This window comes from Balaenoptera acutorostrata, chromosome 9, assembly GCF_949987535.1.
Source record: "Balaenoptera acutorostrata chromosome 9, mBalAcu1.1, whole genome shotgun sequence".
In the NCBI taxonomy this organism is placed as follows: Eukaryota; Metazoa; Chordata; class Mammalia; order Artiodactyla; family Balaenopteridae; genus Balaenoptera; species Balaenoptera acutorostrata.
The window spans coordinates 104,067,737-104,086,663 of record NC_080072.1 but is presented as its reverse complement, the minus strand read 5'-3'; the positions used below and the strand labels follow the sequence as shown (position 1 = coordinate 104,086,663).

General features: G+C 38.8%; 1 protein-coding gene across 3 annotated transcripts in view; it reads right to left on the bottom strand.

The window, feature by feature from the left end:
- CCDC15 (coiled-coil domain containing 15) overlaps window positions 1–14,115 on the bottom strand; it is a 53,272-nt gene extending 39,157 nt beyond the window's left edge. For all 3 annotated transcript variants that reach the window (XM_057552405.1, XM_057552406.1, XM_057552407.1), the window contains exons 1-5: window positions 13,893–14,115; window positions 13,345–13,533; window positions 7,969–8,118; window positions 7,235–7,426; window positions 1,772–1,885 (exon numbers count right to left, since the gene is read on the bottom strand). In XM_057552405.1, coding sequence (XP_057408388.1) covers window positions 1,772–1,885; window positions 7,235–7,426; window positions 7,969–8,118; window positions 13,345–13,524 — 636 coding nt within the window. In that variant the 5' untranslated portion in view covers window positions 13,525–13,533; window positions 13,893–14,115. The remainder of the gene's footprint in view (window positions 1–1,771; window positions 1,886–7,234; window positions 7,427–7,968; window positions 8,119–13,344; window positions 13,534–13,892) is intronic.
- Between the last annotated feature and the right edge of the window lie 4,812 nt (window positions 14,116–18,927).

The following is an 18,927-nucleotide window of genomic DNA, read 5'->3' as shown; positions in this document are numbered from 1 at the left end:
GAAAAATTTCACTAATTTCTTAGATCATTCTCAATTATATGGAGTAGATTTGTTTGTGATGTTTTACCTGAAAAACACACATGCATTCTTTGGAAGCAAGCAGCTAGGCTGAATTCACCATCAACATCATAATGAATTACACTTAAATGGCACCTTTGACGTATCAAACTGGTTTACACAAGGATGTTATCTCAGACTTAATCCTCCTCCCTTCTACTGGAGAATTATTTCAGTCAGGCCTAGGAACAGTACTCTTTCTGGGAAAAACATCAGTTGAAAGATTTGAACATGCTCCACACAATGTGAAGTATCAGTCTCTAGGCTCTGATAACCCTTTTTTTTTTTTCTGGTTTAAATAAAATGTGTCCAATCATCTCCTTTGAGCAGTACCGGGAAGTCAGTCTTATGGACCAAACTATAGTACTGCCAAATCCGTGGTAGAGGTATGAAAATTGTCAAGAAACTAAGTCAAGAATTTAGTTTCAAAAGAGTCTTAAGTCACAACAAGGCAATCCTAGAAAAAGTTAACCATACTTAATGCATCTAAGATGGAATGCCATATGTAGGCACACCCATGCCCACTTGTTTTTTATATTTAACTATAAATTTCTTAATTATCGCTGAAGAGGAAGGTATTAGAGCTTAGTATTCTACCAACTGCAAACATATAAGAGACAAATGTCTTTGATGGTTGCACAGAGATACTTAAGAAAAAAATACCAAAATAAAATATACACATATATGTAACCTAGGAAAATGTAAAAAAATACCAATTAGGAAGCAAAACTGAGAAAGAACTAAGCAAGAGACAGAGTTCATAATGGTACCAAAAAAAAAGAGGAAAAAAAGACTAATTAATGATCCATTTTACTGATGCTGCCTATCAAAACTTGAAATTAATGCTAAAATTAAGTAAACACAGGAAAATACATGGGTTTAACATCCAAATTTGTGAACATGGAAATAAGGAGGCACCAAAACAATGTAATTTTACAAGCATAGCTTTAAATATTCTTTTAAGTCTAACTCCATATTTAGGTTCCAATTATTCACTCTAAACTTATTCTATATTTTGAATCAAAAGAATTTCTTTCTTTTAAAAAAATAATGGTATTGACTTTTTCCTGATTAAAAAATAAAATATATACATTATGGAAAATTTCTACAGTAAAGAAAACCAAGAGAAAAAAATAAAAATCACCTGTAATAACACTATCCAGAAATAATCAGTATTAACCTCTTGGTCCATTTCTTTCCAGGCCTTTGTCTGTGCTCACAGCATTCTCTCCCCATCTCGATATTTTGCTTTATTTTTTTCATAGCACTTATCATTTGAAATTATATTTTGTATTTATTTGCTTATTTATTATATGCTTCCCTACTAACACAGGAGCTCCTTGTCTACCTTTTCACCACTGTTAAGTCCTGCTTCTAGAACAATGCCTGGCAATGGTAGACATTCCATAAATATTTATGGAATGAATTTTTTTAATTGACCTTATATTGTATCTAATTTTATATCCTACTTTTTCCACTTAACTTCTTTATATCACAGACACTTTCCCTAGTCTTCAGATATCCTTTGAAAGCATGATATTTTTGATAATAGCTATAAACGAATATATCATAACTTTTAAACCGCTCCCTACTATTGGATAATTAAGGTTATTTCCAATTATTTTTCAGGTCTAAATAATGTAGAGATGTAAATTAATCTTTATCTTATTTTTTATCTGTATTTTTCGAACCAGCTCATTAGAATTTAATTTACCTCTTGGGTGGGAAAGTTTTTCTTTCGATCATCTGGAAACACCGATGCATTTTTTTTATTCACAGTTTTAAATGATGCCAGCCGTTGACGTGCTTCTTTCATGGTTTGACTAAGCTGCCCAAGAAAGGGGAAAAAAAGAAAGCAAAAACAGGCTAAGTCTTAATACCAAATTCACTAAGTGTTCCAACAGGAAAACAGGCCCCTATTATTAAAAAAATGCCAGACCTAAGACAAGAGGATTACTTGGAAAGGAGATTTTCTGATCTGCTGATAAGTGTATTTACAACATTATTTTCATTATCTTAAGAGACTGTATTTCATAACTTGATTTAAGTGCTGTTACTCAAATCATTTTTTAATAATGTATGCTTTATATTAAGTACGTACACAAAAATTTTAGAACCTAAAAGTCTGAATTTGGAAATTATTGAGCAGATACATTCCTTACCTTCTATCCATCTTCTTAATAAAGAGTTATTTCTTCAACTGGTCCTTGCATGACTGATCACTTTTATCACTCCTTGTAAGAAGACTCTATTCCTAGTCCCCCTAAAATCCTTTTTTCCTATTTACATGAGTCTCTTCTTCACACATAACATTTGAAAACTATAGTTATTTAGTGTTTTCTCAAATGTCTCTTCTTCCAGGAAGCCTTCCTAAGTTAATTTAGAGTATAAATTCAAACCTGTCAACAGAACCAATTTGTCTCAGGTACTCTAGGTAACAATTGATAATAAATATTAATATTAAATATGTTAATTTTGTGTTCATTCCTTATCTCTACCTAGCAATTTCAGTAAGTATCTATTTTGATTTCTTTTTCAGAGAAGCACACAGCCTAATTTACATTTCACATATCTGCACAGAATGTTCCTTTAAGGAAAATACAGAAAAGCACATTCCCTATACTACTCAGTGAAATTATGGCGAAGCCAGGACCAGTTCTAACCCATCCAGTGAAAGTTTAATGACATCATTTCTCCCTTAAAGGGAAATAATGACTATGATTTACAGATATAAATAACAAATACTTTATGATATTTACTAATAGTGACCTAGAGATAAAAACACTCTCTTGCTAACAGCCCGGTTTCCTTACAGCATTATCACCTCTGTTTTGTCCTCATTTCTAGAAGGTCTATACCTCTAGCCAGAGAAATCAGCTTGAAACATTACTCTTTATTCTACTAAGAGGAGGACTTCTAAATTTGGTTAGTGCAGAGGGCTAAAGGGGTCAAGATAGAGTTAATCACAACGCAAAAAGAGATAGTATATCTGCAGTTGAAGTTATGAAAAAATACAGGGCCATGAACATGCTTACTTTTACTCCTTGCCAAGTGTGGTAGACATTATTGCCCTGCACAAAGTGACCAAGGATGCAAAATACTTGCTGTAACAGATTTAAAATAAGAGTACATAATATGCATTTTCCATCAAGTCCAAACCTCTATTAGTCGCAGATTGATTTTAGTCCCTTAAGCAGGATATTTCAACTGGTCCGGCAGTTGGACTAAACATTACGTTCAGTTTTTCTGTCTTTACCAAAACCCTTCATCAAATCAACCAAAAGATCCTTTCAATGACCTGCTATGAGGACTGTAGTAGGCTGAATAATGGCCACCCAAAGATATCAGGGCTTAATCCCTGAAATGTTACTTTATAAGGAGAAAGGGCCTTTGCACGTGTGATTAAGGATCTTGAGATGAGGAGATAATCCTGGATTATCCAGACAGGCACTAAATGCCATCACAAGTGTTTTTATAAGAGAGGTAGAGGAAGATCAGACATACGGAAGAAGTGATGTGAAGATGGAGGCAGAGATGGGTCTGATGTAGTCACAAGCAAAGGAATGCCAGCAGACACCAAAAGCTTCAAGAGTCAAGGAACAAATTCTCCCTAGAATCTGCGGACACCTGGATTTTGACTTAGTGAAACTGATTTTGGACTTCTGGCCTCCACAACTGTGAGAGAATAAGTTTCTGTCATTTTAAGCCACTAAGTTTGGGGTAATTCGTTACAGCAGCCACAGGAAACTAATACAAAGACCAAAGTTAATGTTAATAAGCACTAAACAAAACACAGAAGACAAGGGGATGGTAAAAATCAAATTATGTAAAATGAACAGGCAGAGAAGTATGTTCCTCTTATTGTAAGATAATGGTGATCACTACATATATTGGTGAGTATGTGTGTGTATATATATGCATTTGTATGTGTATATATATACATATATATTTACATATGTGAGTTTAAACACATATTTGTGTTGTGTTTGTAACTACTCAAAACATAAAATTTGACCAAAAGTCTTGTCTGTTCTTTTGCTTTTTGGGGGGCCGCGCCACGCGGCTTGCGGGATAGTTCCCCGACCAGGGATTGAACCCAGGGCCACAGCAGTGAAAGCACCAAGTCCTAACCACTGGACTGCCAGGGAACTCCCCCAAAAGTCTTTTCTGTCCTAGAAGCTTAGACACAATTTTCATTCCTTTGTAGCTGTTGTTATCAACAAAGACTGGCACTGAATTGCTAACCAAGACTTAAAAATTCCCTGATGGAAATAAATTATTATATAATTACATAGAAAACCCAGCTATCAATAAGCAAAGGTAGTTCTGACCAATAAAATGTACTATATAAACAAATTTTGAGATTTAAATAAACAAATTTTGAGACTTAAATCTTAAAATCTAAAGCAAACACTGATCATATATTAAAATGTAAAACTTCAAACAAATATGTAGGATGAAATTTGACAAATATAGATATCTACTGTGACATTGTTCCCCACTCATTGTTCATATTTTCTTCAGTTCTTTTTAATTTATTCAGACAATTAGGAATTTATATGGAACTATATAAATGAAACAATGTAGTAATAACATGTAGGTCATGGGAAAAGACTATAGATGAGATCTAACATTTATAGAATTTCACCTATTGCACTGCCATGGAGGCCTAATACCAATGTATTTAAATGTATGTTAATGCCATAAAAATCTACCCAAAGTTGAATTCTATCCAAGTACAATATAGTTTATTTGCAAAAGATAACATATTGATTTTTCAGTGTGTTAGACTTTTCTACAGCCACAAAAATACCATACACCTAAAAATTCACATGAGGCCCTTAGCATAGACTATGAACACCAATGTAGTGCATCAATTTACCTTTAAGTAGGCATACCAAACTAGAGGCTGGCCAGTAACCTAGACCTAATGCAAAAAGGCAGGATGGGCCAATAAAGATTCCTTACCTTACATAATGAACAAGGAAGTGTTCAGAGAAAAAGTCAGAGACAGGAGCTGGACCTAAAAGATCCTAAGATGGAGAGAAGAGGCTAAAGGAGCCTCAGGTATGCCAAAGTTTTGGAGCTGTGATGATGAAAATACCAGTTAGTAGTAGAAAAATAAGTAAAGAAGAGAGAACACATGTAGAGACAGGATGACCAACTCTCCGTTTGCCTGAAACTGTCCCAAAGGAGTTAGTGCTTGAACTCTGTCTCATTGTCTAGTTCTTAGCGACATCTAGTGGATAGAAACTGCAACAAAAACAGTAAGATTAAAAAAAATTGAGCATCTATTGTCATGGTGTTGTATGGACAAAAGTTTACAGGCTTAAAGTAGTTTAAGTCACTGAACATTCCTCAGTAGTGCATCTTCTTTTAAGAAAAAAACAGGGTTGGGAATTCCCTGGCGGTCCAGTGGTTAGGACTCCGCGCTTGTATGGCTGGGGGCACGTGTTCAATCCCTGGTTGGGGAACTAAGATCCCACATGCCACAAGGCACAGCCAAAAAAAAAAAGAAAAGAAAAAAAACGGTATAAAAACTTTTTAGATTTGGGGAACATTTAAGGCTTTTCATAACCTGATTTTTTCCTACCCGTCTAACCTCATTTTCTGTTGCTTTACCCTGTACACTATCAATTAGAAAGGTTCCATCACTTATTAGCAAATATATTGGGTTGGCCAGAAAGTTTGTTCGGGTTTTTGTAAGCTGTTACAGAAAAACCTGAACGAACTTTCTGGCCAACCCAATACTAAGCTCATTACATATTCTAGACTTTTTACTATTCCTCCTATCTCAAAATTCTTTTGAATTTACCAATTAAATTCAGTTTACCAATTCAAAATACACAGCTCAAATCCACCTCTTCCAGGAATTCTTCCCAAACTATTTCCTTGGAATTAAAAAATTTTTGAATTTGCACTGCACAAATTTATCAACAATGCAGCAAATATCTCCATATTATTATCTAATAGATTGGGGGTCTACCAGCTTTGTATCTCTACTTGGAAATATAAACCCATGAAAGGTCCTATTTCACATATTAGTATCCCTACAATGTTTAACAAACACAGTATATTCAAATATCTGTGGACTGATGTGTCCTATTCATGTATCAAACAGATGAAGTAAAATCCTCACTACAATGGAATTTATAGCTACCAGTAGCATGAAAGCAAGGACTGTTATTCTGTCCCAGTCAATGTTCTATCCTTTGCAATTTCTGCAGTGCCTGGCTCAATAAATATTTGCTCAGTAAACTGTTCATAATCTTAAAAACACAAATGGTTATAAAAATGATCACTACAAACCAAATAATGACAAGAAAAAGTCATAGTTTGGGCAGAGAGAAAAATCTTTTTAATAAGTATTTCAACATAACACGTGCTTATAAAGCTTTCCCTATTTATACTAACAGCATAATCAGATTTGATTCATACTTATGACGAAGTATGTCAGCAATCACACAACTTTTATTTTCACATAATCATAATTTTCCACATTTTTGTTCTCCTCTCACTAACCCTAGGATTACATTTTGGAATGATAAGATGAAGGATTATTCCCACAGAAGAGTTGAAGAACATGATCAACCGGACAAAAGCCTGGGTACATTATGCAGGGTGGAGGGGGGTACTGATTAGATGGCATCAAGTGATTTGAGTGGATGAATCTACTCATGGTGGTTAATTTTTAAATATTCGTTATATAAAGTGAGTCACTAAAAAGTTACATTAAAAAATTCTGAATATGTTAATTTAGAGTTTACTATATTATTACTTGACTTATAGATCAATTTATTGTGATAATCAGATTGAGGGACAGAAAAAAGAAACAAAAATAATCTTTTGTCCATATGCCACAAACTGAGAGTAACTTACCCATAACACAATTTCTGTATAACTGAAAAATCTACATTCTTTGACCTAAAGCTCTTTCTAATAAGTTTTGAACTCTAACACTTTGGCACCTTTCTTTAGATGATTCTTAAGTGTCTGACCAATAAATATAAATTTAAAATACATATAAAAATAAACATCATCCCCCTATTCCCCACTTTACAAAGGTAAATAAAAAGAGGAGGTGATAAAAAGCGAAGCTGAATGCGACACCTCCTAATCTCTACATCATAGCCTAAAAAAAACCCAGAGACATAAAATAAAATGAATATGTACTTACAGCCTGGGCTTGTTGTTGGAATAGTTCATTCTGATTCTCTCTATCTTCTATTCCATCCTCAAGCTTCTGGGTAGGAGGTAACCTAGCACTTCCAATAGCAGCATTCAAATGGTTTGGAAAAACACTCGTTCTTTTAAGAGTTAAGTATGCTGGATCAGAAGAGTGCATGGCTATAGAGCCTTCTTTTTCTGCCTACACAAAGGAAGAAAGAGTGAGCTTCCCCCAGTCCAGTGTAATCAAATAATGTCTACCAGCAGCCCAAAAGCTTTAAAACTGGGGTTGGGGGGAAGGAGGGGAAGACTTTAGCTGGCAAAAAAACTAACATTTACCAGGCGCCTACTATGTGCTAATATTTTACATTATCTAATTCTCAAAACAACACTGAGAAACAAGTATCATATCCCCATTTCACACATAAAGAAACTATAGTCAAGAGAATTTAAGTAATTAGCCCAAGGTCACAAAGCTAGTAGGCAGCAAAGCCAGAATTCAAACCCCAACCCCAAACTCTGACATTGTTTATAACTATTTGGCGAAAGCAAAAGAGGGAGTCAGAACAACACAGGAAACAGAAACAACAGTTTCTCTATATACAATCCACTGCCCTCACTAGTAAATCAGATTATGCGAAGCCTGGAATCAAAAGAAAAGTGATTCTGTCATTGCCTAATAGCATTTCTCATAACAAACACACTTCCCATTCAATCTTTACTCAGGCTCACTTTTGAACTTACAGCTTCATAAGACCTCTGAAGTTGTTGCTTTTTTCTCAGCCTAATTTGCTGATTTACTCGGCGTTTGACTTGTCTCTGAAAACGCTTCAGAGCTTCTTGTTTCTTTCTTAGCTGTTCCTTTAGCTCTTCTTCAATCAAATATGCTGAAGTCTTTAAAGATGAAAAATAGAAAATAAACTTACATGTCCCATTCGTTTTGCCCATTAGGACTCTGTTGTAAACACAAAGCAGTCAGAATACAGCCCTGAAAAAATAATTCAGTTCTACAACCCAAAATTCCCCATACAGTAAGGAAATCACAGGAGTTCAGAGCTGATAATCTAGACGTAGCTAGTGAGTACCAAGAACTTAAACCAAATCACAAACCAAAAATTGGAATCTGTGAGCACTCAAATCAAATCTTAATTTTTCATTGTACTGAGAACTAAAAGTATCTTCATTAATTCTTAATGAACCAATTCAAACCTATATTATGTTACATTTTCTAAAATGAGTAAAATAGTCCAGATATACCAGATTGCTCACCACTCACCCACTATGTCCTATTATAAAATGAGAATTAGGCTTCATTTTTAACCTAGCATGCCCTTCTTGTCACCTCTATCTAGAAAAGGCCTACTCAGTCAAGACCATCCAATACCCATCTAGTACCTCTCACTCTTATTAACGTTGAGTACAATACTTCTTAACTCCCCCATTAGATGATTAATTCTTTGAGGGCAGGAAATGTATTTAATTCTCCTTTGTTTCCCCTATGGTTTACAACACAGAGCCTTGAATACAAAGGTACTCAATATTTATATAATGCTTAATTCCAAAACATTCTAAACAATCTGGAACATTTTATCACATTTGAGTCCTTGATCATTGTTCGCCTCCTCCAAGTGCTTTGAATAACAAAGTCATTATAATAACAGCAGTTACCATTATTAAAGATCTATTATGAGATAAACACTTTAACTACCTTGTATCAATGAATCCTCAAAACTACCTCCAATACTAGGTATTCTTAACTCTTATGTTAAAAATGAGGAAATGGGGCTCAGAAGGATTAATCTTTAGTAGTAGCCCAAGATCCTATAGCTGGCAAGCAGCAGAGCTAGAAGTTTCTCTGACTCCAACACTTATGCCCTATACTGTACTGCTTTTCTCTTGACTATGTCTCTCTTCCATAAGGAATCTTCATATTAAATAAAATCATCATACCTCCTATCTATCCTTTCTTCTAATGCAGTGATTCCAAATTCTAATTCTGAGGGGTGCCCCAAATTATTTCACAGAGAGTCATTAAATTCTCCAAATCAAATGAATTTAAGTTCCAATTAAAATTAAAATTTCCAAGAAATCTATCCCATAAACTATTCTACAAGAGTATGTACCATAGGAGTAGAATGTACAAGACAGATATCAATGAATAATTAAGTAAAATAATTCCAAAGTAGATATATATGTAGTAAAGCCTGAACAAGTGAATCAAGTTAAGTCAAGACCCAGACAAATTTAAGCCATTCTGCCTTTCTTTTATTCCCATTGTCTCTGTCTGCCCTATTTTACTCGCACCTTGGGATTATCAAACGTCTTATTGAAGTGCATGACTGGTTCCAAATTGTGGATCTCAAGCATAAACCAAAGATAAGATTGTACCATAGAAACATATTTTAGAAACATATTTTTCTTATCAACACTATTGTGTAAGACAACCAGAACCTGAAAATACTTGTTCCATGGGATGTTAAGAGGTTCCCAGAATCATATAAACTTGAGAAATACTGGGTTAAACAAAAATAAATAGTCAGCCCTCTGTATCCACAGGTTCATCATCCTCAGATTCAACCAACCATGGATGAAAAGAAAATTTTCCAGAAAGTTCCAAAAAAGCAAAACTTAAATATGCCAAGCACAGGCAACTATTTACATAGCATCTACATTGTATTAGGTATTATAAGTAATCTAGAGGTGATTTAAAATATATAGGAGGATGTACATAGGTTATATGCAAATTCTATGCTATTTTATACAACTGCTTGAGCATCTGTGAATTTTGGTATCTGCAGGTGGGGGAGGTGGGGGAAGAGGGGGGTCCTGGAACCAATCCCCTCCAGATACTGAGGGACAACCGTACTGTTTCAATTGTACAACCAATTCTTCATAGCCTTTTTGCACCCTATAGACTATCCAAGGGGGCAATACAGAATGAAGTGTTTCTCAGGACAATCAAAGAATACATTCAGATAATTTATATATGGTGGAACTAATAGTTAGATTTCATAGTCCTTAGTCTCCAAAGGTGATCTCCCCTTCTGCCCCCAATGAATCAAGCCTCCCAGTATATATGCTCTTGTGTAGTCATCTCCCATACTGAATGTAGTCTGACTGTATACTCAATAGACTGAGGCACAAGTGTTGGCTCCATGACTTCCCAGGCAAGGTCATAAAGCAACCTCCACCTAGGGAAGCCCATACTAGCCAAGCAGAGAGACCACGTGGAAAGAGGAAGATGTCCAGCGAGCCCTCAGCCATTCTAGTTATCCTAGCCCAAGTGCCAGATATATGAGTAAGAAAGCCATGTAGGACATTACAGCCCAGCAGATGCCAGATAAAGAAGAACCAAGAAATCCAGCCACCAGCCAGAATCCAGTCAAGTTGTTCCAGACATCATCAGCTATTGGAGTCACCCCAACTGAGGGCTCAGACACTGTGGAGCAGACCAGCCATCCCCTCTGTGCCCTGCTCAAATTCCTGATGCACAATATTGTTTGCTTTATGCCTTTAAAGTGGTTTAGAGTGGTTTCTTACACAACAGTAGATAATCAGATAAATTATAAAACAATGCAATAGCTATATATGCTGATAGGAAAGCAGTATCCTTGGATGATAATTTAATTAAGGGGCAGTCTCAAACTATGGCGTTTTTAGGAATTCTGATGGCTCCTTGAAACTTAAGGACAAAAATGATTAGACATTTCCCTTTAGCATAGACATGATCTTAGGGTAACCAAGCTTTAGAAGTTCTAAGTTGACAAGACCTACGTCTGTTAATAAGAGTGAATTCCCCAGGCTGTATATGCTAAAGTGATAAAGAGTTCTATTAGATGCTTGATCAAATTGCCTTTGACTGGTAATGATCAGAATTTTTTAAATGAGGGAAAGGAGACATGTTTACACATGCTCCAAGACTTTAATATTTTGAGTTGATATGTGGGAACATGTGATGATTCTTTTTAACACAGAAAATCTTGGTCGTTTTTAGACATTTTTATGCTATTGATATTATAAAGATATCATAATATGGGCAATTAAAAACAGGTGTCAATAATTTAAATACCAAAATAACTTTGTACCAAATCTTACTGATTCTTCTGGGATGTTTCGTACATTTATCCCTTTTCATTTCCATTTCAATCCCCTTTTCAAGGCTTTCCCTCTACATTACTTACCACTAAAATCCTGGTGCTATACTTCATGCCTAAATTGTTACCATTACATCCTAATTTGTCCCTCAGGAGCCAATCGCTCCTTCACCTTTAAAAATGTTAAAGCAGGACTTCCTTGGTTGCTCAGTGCTTAAGAACCCGCCTGCAAATGCAGGGGACACGGGTTCGAGCCCTGGTCGGGGAAGATCCCACATGCCACGGGGCAACTAAGCCCGTGCGCTACAACTACTGAGCCTGCACTCTAGAGCCCGCAAGCCACAACTACTGAGCCCGTGTGCCACAACTACTGAAGCTCGTGTGCGTAGAGCCCGTGCTCCACAACAAGAAAAGCCACCGCAGTGAGAAGCCTGCTCGCTGCAACTAGAGAAAGCCGCACGCAGCAATGAAGACCCAACGCAGCCAAAAATAATAAATAAAATAAATAAATAGTTATAAAAAATAGAACTTTAAAAAAAATGTTAAAGCAATTAATCTAATCAAAACACTATTTGATCATGAAATTAATCTGTAAACATTAAACAATGAATGAAGTCAATCCCTTCTCCAAAATTTCCTGTGGTTCCCTACCACTCCTATTTTCCACAATCCTATCAACCACCATGCCCCTACTAGGCCTTCCACTGCAATCAATCTAACCTACCCTTAAATCCTAAATATACCTTGCTTACTTCCTACTCTCTCCATTCTTCTTAATTGGAGAATCATCCTCTTTCTTTTTGATTAACGAAATTCTTCATTAAACTTTCTTGGGTCACATCAATTCAAAACCATATCTTTCTTCGTTAAGTGCTATAGTCTTAGCACTTTATCATATACTACTCAGACTCAAAATCCTTTCTGGAAATAGCATAGTAATAAATGAATGCATATGTATATACATCCTTACAGACATAAATAAAATGAATGCATACATGCCATTGCACTGCTATTTAACATTTACTTGAAACATGTCTCATTTCTTCTCTGAGATGAAGGACCACTAAGAGAACCTACCTCATACTTTTCAACTCATGTCCAGCACCTTGTCTATACATTCTGAAGATCTTCACACATTTTGTGCATTCCATAAATATCTACATGCTCCATCAGGAAAAGGAGATATGTAAACAACTTACTATAAATATGTGGTATTTATAATAATAAATGAACCACAATAATATATGAACAAATAGCTAAGGAGCACAGTTTGGTGAAAGACAATCAAAAATCTTCTTACCAAAAAGGAAAAAAAAAATCTTACAAAATTGTCCTCCTGTGTTAATAGCTACGTAAGAGAGTTGTCTGACAGGCACACATGTCAATTTGCAAAAGTTTCCCTTCATCTGAAATGCTCTTCCCTTTCATCTGTACTCACAGCACTTCCATTCTTTAAGGACTAACACAAACTATATTACCTCATTCACTCATTCAACAACTATATCCTGAAGACTTGCCATATGCCAGTACAGGAATGAACAAAACATAAAGATCCCTGTCCTCATGGAATTTACAGTTAAACTTTCTCGGAATCCCAATCAGAATTCATCTCTTTCTCCTTTATTCTCCCACTACATCTGAACCTTACTGAATCTCCATTACAAAACTTACCATAAACTTTAAGCAATCAATGTTACATTAACTGTGGTCGTCATCCCTACTACATTGTAGAGTGTCTGAAAGACAGTGCCTATGTCTTGTGCATAGAAAGCAATCAAGGGTTTGCAAAGCAAACTGAAATATATATAGGTAACAAATACTTGATTATGCCGACTAAAGCTGCAGCAAGTTTTGGCAGATACATATTTGTTCTATAATCCTAATGCAAGAACATATCTATTTATGACAGAATAGAAACGGTAACCCCAGACTGCTCATCTTATCTGAGCACCAGGGATTTGAGAAGGCTAATAAAAAGAAAGATGGAGGAAGAACCCCACCATACTTGCATCAAACTGACACTCACAGATGCCGGGACTGCTGAACTATCCGGCGGGGCAGGCTCCACCCATGCCCCAACGGGTACTATAGCCTGGTTCCTCTCAGCCAGCACTGCCAACACGTCCTTGCTCTTCAGGGGGTTTAAAGCCAGGGGCAACTCTGTGGTATTTCGAGGCTTCTTGAGGGGGGCCATACTTCCTGGCATCTATGATTCCTGGTTAGGAGAGAGGAAAAGCTTAAAATCTTCAAACGACCGCCTTAAAAGCTCAACCCCCTAACACGTATGCCACAGGCTCCTGAAAAGGAGAGAAGCCTTGGAGGAGGCAGTAGCCTGACAAGGATACTGGAGAAGAAGGAAGGAAAAGGGAAAAAAGGGAAGAGAAGGGGGAAGAAACAAAGGAAGGAAATGTTTAAAGATCGCCCTCGGAAAGGAACAGGGACGAGAAGGGGGAGAAAGAAGAATCTGAATGAGAGAACGAAGTTTGTGCCAGTGGCGGCAAAGCGATGCAGGAAAGGGAGGAAAGTGCGTAGCAGCCGTAGGGCAAGGGGGCTGGGAGGGTGCGGGGTGGGAACCTGGGTCTGAGGCAAAGAGTCCGAATAATTGGTGTCCGGTTATGGGGGGGAAGCGCTGGACGCCGGGGAGTCCCGGACCAAAGAAAAGCCTGTTTCTCAAGCCTCAGGGTCCCACTCCTGCTGAGACTGCACAGGCCTAGTATCGATAGCGGTTCGCCACGGATTCAAGTTACCACTGACACTAAGGGAACCGCCTCCGGTAAACCGCCGCTTTGGAGATGGCTACCCCACCCCGCCCCGCCCCTCGACGGCCTTGTATCTGCCTCTTCCGGGCTTGTGTCACCTACCGGAGACTGGAAAGGCGTGAGGGGCGGGGTTTCGCGCTCCAGAGGTTCGTCACTTCCTCTTTGTCTCGCTGTGTGGGCGGGACTTATAAACGCGCGTGGAACTGGTGGGGCACGGGTGAGTTCGCGTGGCCGCTGGGTAACAGGCGGGCGGAAGTGTCGCCCCACTGGCCGTGCCCCGAGTGTCCCGGCGCTGGGACCATCCCACGTCCTTCAGGAAAAGAAATATGTTGGGCTGAAGAGCTGATTGGGCAGGGCAGGGGACCAATTGAGGGAAGCACGGGAAAAGGATGGGAGAAGGCGGGCCTGGCAGGGCTTTCTTGAGGAACGAACTAAGCCAACAGTAAATCATACTGAGCTTTTGTACACCTCGCTACGTTAACGGAGCTCTTTCATACTTGTTCTTATATATAAACATCGCAGCCTCATGAATGGTCTCCCTGTCTGCTCCAAGCTTTGCTATAATCCTGGGACACTTCGCTATTATCCATGTGGAATACCCATTCGTTCGTTCGTGTAATATATAATTGAGAGATTTTTATATACCACCACTGTCCTAGGCACTGGAAATATATAGCAGTGAACAAAACAGGCATATATCCCTTGTTCATGGAATTGACAATGAGAAGTAACCAAATAGACTAATGTATAAGTAGACAAATGTGTCTGGTGCTGATGAGCATTGTAGAGTAAAAGCTGAGGAAGAGGATTAAAAGTGTGTTGGAGGGTAGGGGAGATGCAATTTTAGATAGGATGACCAGAGAACACTTCACTGAGGTACTTTTGAGCAAAGACTCCAATGCAAAATTCCATGAGGTAATGGAACAAGCTACTTTAATTTTCACCGGAGAGTTTTCCAAAAGAGTGTTCCAGGCAAAAGGAACAGCAAGTACAATCACTCCAGGGTGGGTGCCTGCCTGGCTGAGAAACTGACCCTGGGGTTTTCCAACATTAAAGAGGCTGGAAAGAAGAGGGAATTGCAAAGAGATTGGGAAGGATCAGCCAGTAAGCTAAGGAAGAAAACCAGGAGGGTGTGATACCTTGAAAGCCAAGTGAAGAAAGTGTTTTGTTTAAGAGAACCAACCACCTATGTTAAATGCTCTGCTGTTAGGTCAAATAGGATGAGGACTGAGAATTTACCATTGGATTTAACAATATGGAGGTCATAGACGATTTTTATAAGAGCAGTATTTTTAGAGTAGTTTGAGAGCAAAAGCTTGATGGGGTAGACTTAAAAGAGAGGGGGAGGAAGAATGGGAGACAGTCATTTTAGACAACTCTTTCAATGAGTTTTATTGTAAAGGGACACAGAGAAATGCGTAGCTGAAAGGAGAGATAGGCTCATAGGAGGATTCTTTAATATCGCAGCACATATGTTTTGTTGATGGGAATTATCCAGTAAACAAAAGAAAACTGACAATGCAGGAGAGAGATAGGAGAATTTTTGTATCTATGTCCTTAAGTGGGCAAGAGGGAACAGGATCTAGTGAACAATTGGAAGGATTGGCCTTAGATAGCAGGAGAGAGAGAGTTCATTATAACACTAGCAGTGAAAATAGAATATATACTGGTAACTGGGTAATATGGCAGTGAGAAGTTCTTTTCTGATTCCTCTGTTTTTTCTGTAAAACAGAATTGTAGCCAGCCTACAAGATGGCCTCTGATGATCCCCACCTCCTGGTATTCACACCCTGTGTAGTCCCCTTTCACACTGTACCAGAGTTGGTCTGTGTGACAAATAGAATATGGCAGAAGGGATGGTATGTCACTTCAGAGATTAGGTTATAAAAGATACTGTGTCCTCTCTCTCTTTCTCTATCACTCTCTCTCTCTCTCTCTCCCCAGCGTGCACTCTCATTCTTTCCATCTCTTACTCTTGCTCTCACTCTCATTCTCACTCTCACTCAGATTACTTCCTCTGGGGGGGAGCCATTTATGTCATGGGAAGTCACATAAAAAGGCCCACATGGCAGAGAACTCAAGGCTCGTGCTAACAGCCAGGTGAATGATCTTGGAAGTGGATCCTCCAGCCCCAGTCAGGTCTTCAGAGACTATAGTCTTGGCCAACAACTTGACTGCAATCTCATAAGAGACCCAGAGACAGACGACCCAGCCAGAAACTGTATGAGATAATATTTGTTGTTTTCAGATGCTAGATTCTGAGGTAATTTGTTACACAGAAGGAGATAACTAATACAAATAGAAAGCAAGTTCATCAATTAATAAAATAGAGGAAGAGACGTTGGAGATTTGAAGAAGGTATAAAATAGTTGTCCAGAAGAGTGGAAGTATGAACTAGAAACATGTGCAATTGCCAGACAGCCTTAAGGACCCATGTGAGGTTCATGATAATGAATTTAAAGTGAGACTAGTCAGCATGGTTGAGTGTTTTCCTTCAGTTGCATGGTTACAGGCATAGCCATAGGTAGAAATTTTACTTTTAACCAGGGTTGAGGTTTTACCAAACTATTACTCTCAAACAAGAAAGGGGCAAGAGAGTTAAAGTTGAGTGCAAGGGAGTGATTAAATGACTGACCATGGAATTTAAGATAGGTAATATGGGAAAGGATAACAAGTAGGTAAGGGACCTTGTAAAGTTTGTAGGATCAAGAGATTGTAGGCTCCAGTGGGGATCTAAGGTTTGTTAGAGTAGGATACTAGAAGGAATGCACTGAAAAACTAAGAGGTGGTGATCCAAGAGTGGGATGCTTGAAATCGCAGATATTGGTACTGTCAAAGTTTATGGTATGACCAAGGGAGGGAGTAGGAGAACAAGATGACTGGAGAAGAAGAGGTCATAGAAATGAGGGCAAGAGCACTGGACGGATTATTCCTGAGGTTGAAATCACCAAGATACATGACCAGAGAGTGTTGGCGAGAGCCAGGAGCAACAATCTTCGAGGAATTTCAGGAAAAGACCCGGAGGCTGGTAGATGAGTGTAGCCTGGAAAGTAGCGAGTGACATAGTCTAACATCAGATTCAAAGCAAGAGGTGAAGCTGAGAAAAAAAGGAGCTCCCTTTTTATAAATAATAAAATAAAAAATAAATGGTTTGTAAATAGCCCTGAGTAATCAAGTAACAAGAAGGAAACCCATCCCACATCCACCCAGAAGGGTGAGGAAAAGAACATACCACTGGAGAGGGCCAGAGGGAGATTGATCTGTACACCTCCATACACACACACACACACACACACACACTCAGAAGAAGTGTTACTAGGTAGCTCCTTGCTGTCTCTAACCCTCTACCTCAGGTCTGTGCCTCCCACTAACTGCGGTGCCAGTGGCTTCATATGAATCTATACTCTCGTATGTCTAGAGAGATCACATCTTGGGCCCTGCACCCATTTTCTGACGTCTTCTCAAGGCTTATCTTCTGTATGGCCAGAGTTTGTTTCTCAGCAAGGGAACTGTTTGCTTAGAAATGTCTCTCTTCTTCAGAAACTCGAATGGGTATTGCTGGCAGCAGTCTTGCGGCCCTACTCCAGAGCACTCCTCATCGGGCTGGATAGTCTCTGATGTGTGTGGCTGGGGGGGTCCCTGGCCATTTCTGCACAAAGCCCTGAGTCACTGGGTCCCTGGCAGTGGTCCACCCCACACAGAACTCAGAAATGTGCTGCTTGGTCGTCACTGTCCTATTTGTGGCCGACTGACACCCCCCACCTGTAACGAATTAGAAAACTTGGTCACCCGTTCGTCCTAAGGGCCTATCCTAAGGAGAACCTCTCTGGAAGTGGGAAAGCTGCCTATTCCCACTCTCGTGGGATCTGGATATCAGGATCCTCAGGCAGCTGAGTCGTACCCTCTTCCACTCTCTTTCCCAAATTTAAGCAGGATTCCCCAGGGCTAACAACCAATGTTCTGGGATATTTCCTGAAAGTTCTCTTTGTTCCTCCTCCTCCTTACCCACCTCACAAAATAACCCTTCTAACTGGAATAATTGATGAGGGTTCTTCTGCTTGCCTGTGCAAAATAAGTTTCTGCAGCAGCATTTCATTGTATGTGGCACTGATAGCAGATTGTTCTGGTTGTCTCAATAGCACCTGCTGTACTGATCTTTGCAAAAAATTCTCTAATTTTATCATGGATGCAGAAGTCTTTCCCCTTTCTGTTGGTGATAAAAAAAAAAATTAACAATTGCATTGTCCTCCTCGTTATCAAATACTCATCTTGGATGGACACAGAGATGCGATTCCCAGATCCCCCTTCGAGGAAGGACTTGTTGGCCCAGCTTCTGAGAGCAGCCTCACCCCCCTCTGAGGAGGAGCCGTATCCTGAGACCAGTGGGTCTGGGGATGTAAAGGCCTGGCGGTTTCTGCCTAACTTGGAACAACGCCAGTGAGCCATCATTTCAGCTTCAGAGCTCCCCGTGGGCTTGGCTGAGGTTGTCCAACCTGCATCACAGCTCATCCTCTTCCTGTGCCTCTTCCTGCTTCCTCCTCCTCCCTTCCACAGGTGCCAATCTCCAGCACACTCCCTGATAAACATCCTGAACTTGAGTCTTAGAGTCTGCTTCCTGGAGAGCCCACCTACGACCCCCTCTGAGTGTTGTTAGGCCTCAGGGACCAAGGCACTAACAGCTCTGAGGCCACATAATTCCCAGTGTAAAAATACATAGACAATCCTTATCATTATTCTTTTCCACCAAACCACAGTTTAAAGTCCTTCCTATTCCCTGTTGACACTTTTGAGCCTCTGGATTAAGCTAAGTCTCAAGGTTACCCCACCTCTAGACTTTCAAAATATGTGAG